Here is a 12,061-nt window from a genome sequence, read left to right on the forward strand (position 1 = left end):
CTAAAGATGCTTGTGAAACTTGATATAACTTAAACTAGTATTATTCGTTGCAAAAGCAAGGAAAATTGTACAAGACTACAGAAAAGTTACACTGTTAGAAGATCTCTCACTGCATTTACAGCAGTTTTTTTTTTTTTTTCCAGAAACCACTGTACTTCATAGAATACATGGAATAGCAGAAGACATGAATTAGATTGTAGGGGAAAATTGCCTTATAGGTTAATGAATACATAGATGATTCCAGTTGTTCCCAGCTAATAACTATGACTCTTCTTCCAGTAAAGAAAACGGCATTATTAATGAAATTTTGACATTTGGATTCTTTTAGTAATACAACTGTGAAGAGATTTTACAGGACTTAGAATACTTTTCTTTGAATTGACTTTATTTGAATAGATTAAGAATGGTGCCCAAGTACTTCCCAGCATAGAACTGTAAAGAATGGGCAACGGGGGGACTTATTGTTCATATCTGTACTTTAAATCCTATTTTAATTTTAGAACACTATACATACAGTCCCCAAATTACAATGGTTCTACTTGTGATTTTTCAGCTTTATGATGGCATAAAAGTGATACATATTCAGTAGAAACCATTCTTCAAATTTTGGATTTTGGTCTTTTCCTGTGCTAGTGATATGTGGTACAATACTCTCCCAAGACGCTGGGTGGCAGCAGTGAGCCACCCAGCTCAGCCAGCCACCTGATCACAGGCTTAAACAACCCAAACACTTACAACCATTCTGTACCCATACAACCATTCTGTTTTTCACTTTCAGTACAATATTCAGTATAGGACATGAGATATTCAAGACTTTATTATAAAATAGACTTTGTGTTAGATGATTTTGTCCAGTTGTAGGCCAACGTAAGTATTCTAAGCACTTTTAAGGTAGGGTAGGCTAAACTATGATGTTTGGTAGGCTAGGTATATTAAATGCATTTTTTACTTACCATAGTTTCAACCTAAAATGGGTTGACCGAGATGTAACCCCATCTCAAGGAAGATCTGTATTCACAAACAGGCTTAGGTTGCCTAAAATTTGAGTCCTGGTTTCTATGGAACATTCAGTGTTGACCCTAAAATAATTGTGTTAAGATCAGAACATTAAAATTGCATCTTTTTAAAACAGCATGTGAGGAAATAGAGTCAATTCATACCTGGCTCATTATAAAACGTGAGGTAGCTTGTCATGAGGATGTGTATTAACACATTTATTTGTACTGAAAAATGAATCAGACTGTCTGGCCATCGTAAGATTCCTTGACAGGAGAGGTTTTAATGTAGCAATAAAAATGAAATGAAAGCCCAATTAGAGTGGGTCATGCAGAAAATGGGAAAGTAGAAGCAGTGGGCAAGTCTTTTTAGGCGGTCTGATATAAAAGGTAATGGAATTAGAGCAAAAAATGGAAAGGGATGTGAAATATAGGGAGGGAGGAATTTATGAATAACTAGAGGTATTAATTACAGGAGCCAAGTCTTATTAAATAGGTAGTAAAAGATAGGATCCAGTGTAAAAGCGGCAGGTGCAGGCTTAAATAGCAGAAGGGATATAAATCATACAACATAAAGGAGGGAAGGCAGACCAAGATATGTAGATAGGTTCAAAGATTTGGGTGTGTAACTGAAATTATTCTCAGAGTTTCCAGTGGTATGAGAGAGAAAGTCAACAGCTAAGAATAAGAAAGAGGAGAGGATTTTGGAGGTTTGAAGAGTGAGGAGAATGAAGCAGTGGTAGGAATACTGGATGGCACAAAGTCTATTTAAAATTTATGCTCATAAATTTGAGCTCATGTATTTTTCTCTGGCAAGGTTCAGCTGCTCCTATTGCTAGTGCAGAATAGATGGAGAGTTGAGTTGAACTACATCTAGGAATTTGCCAGCTGAGCTTCTCTGAGGGACAGGAAAATGGGGGAAGTGGAAATATATGTTAGTGACTATGGTGATGAGTTGTGAAACCTAACCTGGGTAAAGAAGTGGAGGAATGGGGGGATTAATGATCAGTGAAGAAATGGTAGGGCTAATGGATTAGAGATTCCAGTGGAACATTCTGCAGTAGGTGAGCCAAAAGGAGAAGATGGCCATCCAAAAGTCTGTATATTCCAAGGAGTAACCACTCTACTGATTGCTAAATTGAGATAGTGCTCTTTTCTTTCTATCCTTCCCCGGGAAAATGGAGAGGAGGTCGTTATCACCAAGATAGTTCTCAAATTTGTATTCCATAGCCCTGATCTCTTTGCTAAACCTCAGTTCTTCAGGTTCAGTGCCAGCAAACATTGCCTGGATGCTCTACTCACACTCATATTAATTAGATTTTACTCCTTTCAACAATGTTTCATCCAAATTTACTTGTTCTGGACTACAGTTTTTCTTTTTGACTCTTCTCTAACTCATTCTTCTCCTTGCTCCAATTTTTATCATTATCAAATAAGTTAGCTTATATAATATTTATTGGATCCATTCTCCTGTGTTTATTACATTGTTATGACTTTAGTTTTAGTAACTACTCTTAATAGTCACCCAAATGGTATCCTCTTCATAATCTTTTTTTTCTAATACAAAGTTAGTTTTCAAAATTAAATTCTTAATAACCACAGCCCTTCTCAAAAACTTTTAGGGGGTTTCCACTTTTTTAGAATAATGTCCAACCTCTATAGCATAGGCTCCAGCCTTTTCTTCCATTTTCATTTCTATAACCTTTTCTTGGAATCTCCCAGGGCCCATGAACTTCTTGGCCTTTCCAGTGCCATCCCGTCTCCATATCTTATTGCCTGCATTTCCCTCTTCCTGAGATACCTTCCCCACATATCTGAATGTTAAAATCTTTTGGGCACAAACTTAAATGCTACCTGCTCTATAAAGTATTTTTAATCATTATAGACATATAGTAGTACTAAAACTATTTTTACATATATTTTATATATATTTGACATCTATTTTATATATATTGTATATATATTTTATTTTAATCCTTACAACAATAAAATGAGGTCTTTTTTTTTAAAGATTTTATTTATTTGCGAGACAGAGAGGGTGCATGAGTGGGGGGAGGGGCAGAGATTGAGAGAGAGAGATAATTTGAAGCAGATTCTGTGCTGAGCGCAGAACCCGACACGGGGCTCGACTCACAGCTCTGAGATCATGACCTGAGCGTAAATCAAGAGTGGACACTCAACTGACTGAGCCACCCAGGCGCCCCCAAATGAGGTCTTATTTAGCACCATTTTAAAGATGCGGAAACTGGGAATGAGAAAATTATGTAAATTGCATATTAATTGCATAGTATTAATTGTATAGTAATTAAATTGGCACTGTCACTCTTGCCTTTAAATAACTTATATGCTTATTTTTCTTGTTTCCATGCTTTGTCCTCAATGCATTGGGTCGAGGCTTTGTTCATAATAGTCTTATTTGAACGAATGAAAGACTAGATTCATGGAAGCATAAGTGTTTTTCATAATTATTATTTGAGGGATACGTGTTTTAAAGTAATTTGGGTGCATATTAATAGCCTTTTTTTATGTTGTGACATTTAAGTCTGGCAGGAAGAAGAGGAAAATCACCAAAGCTGAACGATTAAAGCAGCTACAAGAGGAGGAGGAAAGACGGCAGAAAGAGGAAGGTACAAAATACACAGTGTTACTATTTTCATATGCAAGAAATATAACAGTAGGTTGGTATTTCTACATTCTTTTAAAAGAATTTTCGAAATTCTTCAATTTTTCAAATTTCATCTGTTTTATAATAAATGTCTGCTGTTTAAAGGGTACCCAGAAAGTTCTGTTAGTACACACCCATCACTTTCAGAAGTGGAGTTGCCAGGTAAAATACAGAATGCCCAGTTAAATTTGAATTTCAGATAAACAATGGATAATTTGGGATAATTTGCCTCATGCAATATGGAACATATTTAAATTTTTTTTAAAAGGCAGTTCTTTTATCTGAAATTCAGGTTCAACTAAGCACTCTGTATTTTTATTTGCTAACTCTAGCAACCCTATCTTGAAGTGTTTGTATTTACTGATGAAATCAGAGGCATTGGTGCTTATTGTACAGTAAGAATTCTGAAACTCAAATTCACTAAATATAGGAAGTAAACACTAGCAAGAAATGTACAGAGCAGCCTAAGTTCTTATAGTTTAATAATATTTATTTGCCAAATTTAAAGAGGATTTTCATTTGTAAAAAAAAAAGTCAGTTGAAAATTAATAAAAATATCAGTTATTTAAAATACCAAAAAGTGATTTTAACAATCTGACTATTTCAAGTGGTTGTAGCTTTTAGCATTAAGAACATGTGTGATTCAAATTCAGGTTTTAAAAGTCTGTCCTCTGGTTCCATGTTGATTTTTTTATGTGTAATCATTATAAATCCTTCTTAGGTGGCTCATGATAAGAATACATTACCAGGATCTAGATCTTGGGGCAAGTTTTATTATATTGGATTAAACTCATTCTTCAACATATATTTCATATTCTGTTTTTAATAGTGAAAGCAAGAGAAGATTAGGGTAGTTGCTTCTGATGATGTAGATGTCACAAACTTACGGAAATCTTCTGAAGACTTTACCTCTCCTTAATTACCCATGATAGATCTGTCACTTTTTATTGGTTAAATCATTATTGGATTTCTATAAACTTTTTGGGCAAGAGAAATATCATTATAGTCCTATTTTCTTGGCCAGAAAGTTTGAGTCATGTTGTTTTTTGAAAGAAGTCTAGCATTCATCTTATTTCTACCACATGATATGGTTGTGACTTCTATAAAATATTCCACCACCCTTACATCTTGAAAATACTTTAAGCAATTTTAAGGGCTTAAAAATAGATTGATTTAATCACTGAGAAAAAATTTTTTTGGTTCTTTAGAGGAGGCTCGTGTGAAATATGAAAAAGAAGAAATGGAAAGGCTTGAAATACAACGGATTGAGAAAGAAAAATGGCAACAACTTGAAGCAAAAGTACATAAACATTAGTAATATTTTTTTAAAAGATTTTGTTTATTTGTCAGAGACAGAGAGAGAGCTTGTGCACACAAGCAGGGGGAGCGGCGGGCAGAGGGAGGAGGAGAAGCAGGCTCCCCGCTGAGCAAGGACCTCAATGCAGGACTCGATCCCAGGACCCTGGGATCATGACCTGAGCTGAAGGCAGATGCTTAACCAACTGAACCACCCAGGCGCCCCTAGTAATGTTATTAATGAAGACACACTATGTGGCTGTCAGATATGTTTGGCCATGTAACGTCACTCTCCCCCATACCTACCACTAATGTTTAGGCCTTTATAAACTGGTTTAAGTCATTTAATCCTACCAGAAAGTTAGTGAAATTATTACCCACATTTCACAGATAAGGAAATTGAGGAATAGGGAAAGTAAGCAGCAGAGCCAGGATTTAGACATAAATAGCTTTGCTTCGGAGCCCTTGCTTGTAAGCATTGTTATTTTTCTCAATCTGTTTTATAGATAAACAGGGATGCCCCTCCCCCCCCCAAACTCAAATTCTACCTCTCCTGTTTCAGTTTTTTTTTTTAATTTTTTCTTTTTAGAGTTTATTTATTTATTTGAGAGAGAGAGAGAAACAGAGATAGAGAGAGCACAAGTGAGGAGGAGAGGGAGAAGCCGGCTCCCTGCAGAGCAAGGAGCCTGATGCTGGGCTCGGTCCCAGGACCCCGGGATCATGACCTGAGCCGAAGGCAGACATTTAACCGACTGAGCCACCCAGGCGCCCTCTCCTGTTTTAGCTTTACTTCTCTTTTTCACCAGAATTTTTCAATTAGCAATAATCGCGCCTCGGATACACCTCATTGGCTACGATACTGCCACTGTGCAAAGCTTTTCACCAGAATTTTTCAGATCGGTAGTTCTGAAATATTTTGATCTGAGGAGAAACCTCTTAAGTATTAAAAATTGAAGACCCCCAAGGAGATTTGTTTATGTGGATTATATCTATCAATATTTACCATATTAGAAATTCAAACTGAGAAATTTTAAGATGCATTATATTAATAGATATTAAATATTGTTAAAAAGAAACATTAGTAAAAACAAAATATATTAACATTTAAAGAAAGAAAACAACTATACATAGAATTACATATATAATATATATTATTGATTTATAATTGACATATCATATTATATTAGTTTCAGGTGTACAACATAGTGATTCAATATTTGTATATATTGTGAAATGATTGTTATAATACAATAGTTACATCCATAACCACACATTATATATTTTTTAAATTAGGGAAATAAGTGGCATTGTTTATATTTTTAAAATCTCTTTGATGTCAGACTTAACAAAAGACAGCTGGATTCTCATATCTACTTCAGTATTTTGTCTGTTTCAGTGTGTTGTTTTGATTGAAGTATATGAAGAAAATCTGGCCTCACAAAGATTCATAGTTGGAAAAGGAATATTTTCAGATAACTGTGAATATTCTTTTTGATACTATACCAAAACTCAATAAATCATAGTTTCTCAATATGGAATCTGAAATCATATCAATGAGCTTTTCATGCTCTGTTACACTAAAACATTGATTTATCTTACTCTTTAAGTAGATCTTGTATCCATGTATGATTCAGCAATATCATGCATTCGTTGCTTGGAAAAATTCGGTTTACTGAATTATTTCCTTCCAAATACTGACACATTTTTATTGTTCATTATCAAAAATCACATGCACTAATTTCATCTCCAATCAAATCAGAAAGGTTTTTAAGGAAAAAATGTCAAGCTCACAGCGTAGATATAAGTTTTCCTAAAATTTGAATTTTTTTCCTTAAAGATTCATTTATTTGAGAGAGAGAGAGAGCAGGGGGGAAGGTCAGAGTGGGAGGGAGAGAGAGAATCTCAAGCAGGCTCCCCACTGAGCACAGAGCCCCACGATATAGGGCCTGATCCCATGACCTGAAATCATTACCTGAGCTGAAACCAAGAGTCGGATGCTCAACCGACTGAACCACCCTGGTACCCCTTTAAAATTTGAATTTTTATTTGAAAACTTGAATTTTATCATTGGTAACAAATACTTTTAGTTGTTCCCTGGAATTGACATGCTCAATTCATTCATTTTTGAGAGGTTCTGCCAAGATACTCTAATAATTGCACAAGTATTTCTCAAGACAGTCTTGTCCTTTGATATGCAGCAGAAGTGCTTTATGTATACTTCCCATTTTATCACACAGAATAATCAAAAGACATACACTGATGAGTTGACATTTAATAAAATTAATATTTTTCACTTCATCACATCATTCTTATGTGAAACTGGCTGTTTCCCACCCCTCTCCCCCAAAGAATGTGCCCCCTAGTACAGCTTGTGACTTGATTTGTGCTGAGGCACCAGGAATTTTATACCATTTTGTGCCATTAGTGCAAATGTATACACAGCAAAAAAGGCAGATACTGTTTTAGTATTATTATGTAGACATATTTGACCTCACAGATCCCTAAAGAGTCTTGGGGACCCACTAGGAGTCTGCAGATCATTCACAAACCACAGTTTCAGATGAAACCTTTTGGAAATAGCAGTTACATTCAAACTAACTTTAGTTAGTGTTCATTTTGAAAGTATTTTGTCAGTGAAGTTGAGAGGCTACTTGCGAAGCATAAAGGTAAAATTAAAGAGCTAGCCAATGTATTTATCTCCACGTAACAGGATCTGGAAAGGAGAAATGAAGAACTTGAAGAACTTTATTTATTAGAGGGGTGTTTTCCTGAAGCAGAGAAATTGAAACGAGATACTAGATTGCTTTCTCAGGTAAGACTGATTTGTGTGTGTTACGTGTGTGTGAACTAATACTTTTGTACCACAAGAGGGAGTTATAGTCTGATATCCTTTTTAATCCTCCCAAACTTTGACTTTGTAAAACATCTCTAATCTGACAAATCTCCTATATTGCATGTAGCAAAGTAAATGCACATAGCTTTGTAGAAAACTATTTGTCAATAATAAGACCCTTGAAATTTTTATATCTTTTGACTCTGATTTAATTTTGGGGAATCTATACTGAGGAAATTATTCTAAATTAAAATAGAAAACTGAGCTTCATGGAATCTAGTGTTGCTCAAAACAGCGTAAGTTTGGAAACAATAAAGATTATTATCAGGAGAAGAAGAAAAAACTAACAATATGGCAAAAGATGATGGCGGTATAATTTTAAGCAAAAAACTGTAAGTACAATATGATTACAAATGTAGAATTTGCATAGATTACAGAATGAATGGAAGAACTCATACTAAAATGCCAATGGTGATTAACAATTAGTAACAATTTGAGAAGTGGAAATTAGCCTGTGTTGGCTTTTGTAAATATAGAAGTTATATGATTAGAGAAGAAAGCAAAACAAAACCAACTCATAAATACTGTTTTAAAAATATGACAATTACTAGAATTGTTATTTATTTAAATTATGGAAGCTTTTAAATTATTTTGATGAAGAGAATTTTATTATTTTAGAGGTATCTCAAGTAAGCAGTTAAAGTCATAGTACTTGTTGCCTAAATTGGAAAAACTAGGTTATGAGAACTGATACTTTGAAAAAAGTTATTTAATCTTTGAATTTTCATCAGTGTGAACCTTCAGACATTTTTATTCCACAGTGGAAACACTACATTCAATGTGATGGGAGTCCTGATCCTTCAAAATCCCCAGAAATTAATACTTTCATTAGCCTGTGGAAAGAGGAAACAAATGAGACTCTTGAGGAAGTGATTGCGAAGAGTAAACTAGTGCTAAATGTAGGTATTGGGATATTATTTTATAATTTTAAATTATTTAAATTACAAATTGTCTGATACTGACTCCAAAATAAAAATAAATTGAATAACTATCATACTTGCCAATTAGTAACACTACTGCTTGCTTGGCTATGCAGAAAAATTATTTGCTAATCTTTACATTTTTTTTTAACAGTCCAAGTGCATTTTATTTTATTTTTTTTAACAGTCTTTTCATTTTTTTTTATTTTTACAACTCCTTTTTAAAATTTTTTATCTTTGCCACCTTAGATATAAGGTCAACATAACATAAATGTGAAACATTATGTGTGTCTAATCCAAGCAGGAAAAAAAAATCAAGTTGCATCCATTTATGTAGATAACTTGGGGGAAAAGTGCATGATTTTATCCTGAGTTGAAATTTTCCACTATTCTATGATTCACTACAGATGTTTTTCAATGTTAACTATGTGCCAGGCACCTATCCTTTAAGGCATGAAAGTACAAAGATGAGTAAGAACATAGTACCTTCTACTTATGCAAATAGGATGGACAGACTACCCTGAGGATCTACCACATTATGATACACTTAAAAATGCTAAAAACAACTTTTTTTAATGATATTTAAATTCATTGCCTACAGGCGCCTGGGTACCTCAGTCGGTTAAGTGTCTGACTCTTGGTTTTGGCTCAGGTCATGATCTTATGGATGGTGAGATTGAGCCCCACATGGCTCCGTGCTCATCAGGGAGTATGCTTGAAGATTCTCTCCCTCTCTCCCTTCCCCTACTCTAGTGCTCTATCTCGCACGCTGTCTCTCTCTCTCTCTAAAATAAATATGGGGTGCCTGAGTGGCTCAGTCATTAAGCGTCTGCCTTCAGCTTAGGTCATGATCCCAGGGTCCTGGGATCCAGCCCTGCATCGGGCTCCCTGATCAGCGGGAAGCCTGCTTCTCCCCCTCCCACTCCCTCTGCTTATGTTCCCTCTCTCGCTGTCTTTGTCTCTGTCAAATAAATAAATAAAAATCTTTAAAAATAAATAAATAAAATATATAAATCTTTTTTAAAAGATTCTATTCATTCGAGAGTGAGAGATCACGAGAATAGGGAGAAGTAGAGGGAGAGAGAGAAGCAGACTCCCCACTGAGCTAGGAGCCCAACGTGGGGATTGATCCCAGGACCTGGAGATCATGACCTGACCCAAAAGCAGACACTTAACCATTTGAGCCATCCAGGGACCCCAATAAATAAATCTTTAAAAAAAATAAATTCATTGCCTAGTTCAAAACAAAGTAAGGGAAAATCTTAAGAGGCCAATTCAGAAAAGCGGGCAAGTCTCAAAGTCAGTGGCTTCCCAGAGAGCCACTTCCCCAGAGGCTCTCTGTTAAGTCTTGGGTTAACATTGGTTTAAAGGACCATCAGGAGGCAAAGCCTAAAGTATGTGAAAGGTGGCAAGTTGAATCAGACATTTCTTATATGGCTGGGAGCCTCCAAAAGTTATTGTGGGTAATAGGGGAAATACTCGGCAAAAGATGATACGAACTTGTTTGGCTCATCTTTAGCTTAGAGAAGGGAAACAAGAAAATTACTCTTAATCACAAGTGAATCCAAAGTAGATTGGGAGAATTTAGCAGAATATAGGAGAGATAAAGAGATGGAAAATATGAATGAGAAGTTAATAAATATGTATGATAGAGGAAAAGAGGCGAAAATACATTGAAAAGGAGTACCAGAAAGAGATGCAGAAGAATGAGGGAATGACAATATTCAAAGAGAAAATGTCTGACGTTTTTCCAGAATTGAGGAAAGATACAAACCCTCAGAGTCAAGAAACCCAACAAATCCCAAGTTAGGATGAATAGAAAAATGCACACTAGACACACCTAGATAATAATTGAAACTAGAAGGGAGGGCGCCTGGGTGGCTCAGATGGTTAAGCGTCTGCCTTCGGCTCAGGTCATGATCTCAGGGTCCTGGGATCGAGTCCCGCATCGGGCTTCCTGCTCCTTGGGAGCCTGCTTCTCCCTCTGCCTCTCTCTCTCTGTCTCTGTCTCTCATGAATAAATAAATAAAATCTTTAAAAAAAAAAAAAAAAAGAATTGAAAAAAAAAAAAGAAACTAGAAGGGATTCACTGCTCTTGGTCCTTTTATCTTCTAATGCTTTTTGTTACAATTCCTCTCCACCTTTTTGTGTTTCTTATCACTGTGGTTTACTTCTATGTGTTGTAAAATGGAGTAACTCCAGATTCTGTTAAGCTCTTAACATGCATTGCCTAATTTGATCTGGACAAGCTTATGAGACCCATTCTACGTAAAAAGAGAGAGAAATTGTGACTTACTTAGAGTCTCCTATGAGACTTCAGATGGGTCTTACTCTCTTTTTTTTTTAAAGGTTTTATTTATTTGAGAGAGAGAGATACAGAGCAGGAGCGGGGGGAGGGGCAGAGGCAGAGGGAGAAGCAGACTCCCCGCTGAGCAGGGAGCCCCAATGCGGGCTTGATCCCAGGACCTGAGCTCATGACCTGCGCCGAAGGCAGACACTTACCTGACTGAGCCACCCAGGCGCCCCTAACTCTGACTTTCCAAGGGCTCCATGGAGCCTCCCCGACACCATGAGGTGTTCTTGCCATTGCATATACTCTCTGCCATGCTGCCATGGCAGGATGCTGGTCTCTGATGCTCTGCAAAAGTCGAGAGAGAGTGGTAAGTAGCAGAAGTAGTAGAGGTCATCAGTGATAAGCTGGAAGTGAAATCTTCTTATTATGAGAGTGGGTTACAGAAATGGACATAATAAATAATAGGGAAAATGAAAAAAAAATAAGTAAAACAAAACAGGAGATGGGAGAAGAGAATGATCATAGCAATAGGAAACTAAAGCAGGCAGCACATGAGGAACAGAAAGAATTGGATAGCATCAATGACATGGTGAACACCAGGTTCCAAATGATCAAATTTATTTATTTGGCAAGCTCTTAAATAATACTATGGCAGGCTTTAGAAATAGTAACTTGCTGAATTCTTATAATAACCCTATGAGGTAGGCACTATTATTCCCATTTCACAAATGAAGAAGGCACAGTGATGTTGTCCAAGATCACACTGGTAGTAAGAAGTGGCTAGGATTGAAGCCCTGCATTCTGGCTTGAGTCCATACTGCACTATACCGCTATGCTGCCTCTCTTAATTTAGAAGTTTATTAGGTATTTATTATGTGTCAGTGTTCAAAACTAAATCTTGCCACAATACAGTATTAGTTGTTCCTGTGACCTTGCTGTGCCTCTTATATATACCTCCACTATACTATACTAACACTATAAATACCTCCACTCTCTTCT

At 36.1% G+C, this 12,061-nt stretch overlaps 1 protein-coding gene and 1 pseudogene across 5 annotated transcripts in view; one reads left to right on the top strand and one right to left on the bottom strand.

The window, feature by feature from the left end:
- Positions 1-12,061, top strand: part of DNAI7 (dynein axonemal intermediate chain 7) — a 64,675-nt gene that overhangs the window by 12,607 nt on the left and 40,007 nt on the right. For 3 of the 5 annotated variants that reach the window (XM_064591487.1, XM_064591486.1, XM_064591490.1), the window contains 4 exons: positions 3,538-3,673; positions 4,869-4,960; positions 7,667-7,768; positions 8,611-8,748. In XM_064591487.1, the coding sequence (XP_064447557.1) occupies positions 3,538-3,673; positions 4,869-4,960; positions 7,667-7,768; positions 8,611-8,748 (468 nt within the window). The remainder of the gene's footprint in view (positions 1-3,537; positions 3,674-4,868; positions 4,961-7,666; positions 7,769-8,610; positions 8,749-12,061) is intronic. The other 2 variants (XM_064591489.1, XM_064591488.1) reach the window with 1 other exon arrangement.
- LOC123845026 (U4 spliceosomal RNA) lies at positions 5,752-5,833 on the bottom strand (annotated as a pseudogene).

The sequence above is a fragment of the Mirounga angustirostris genome, unplaced genomic scaffold (genome assembly GCF_029215605.1).
Source record: "Mirounga angustirostris isolate CCGP_5_RB_7025 unplaced genomic scaffold, mMirAng1.0.hap1 SCAF_5, whole genome shotgun sequence".
Classification (NCBI taxonomy): Eukaryota; Metazoa; Chordata; class Mammalia; order Carnivora; family Phocidae; genus Mirounga; species Mirounga angustirostris.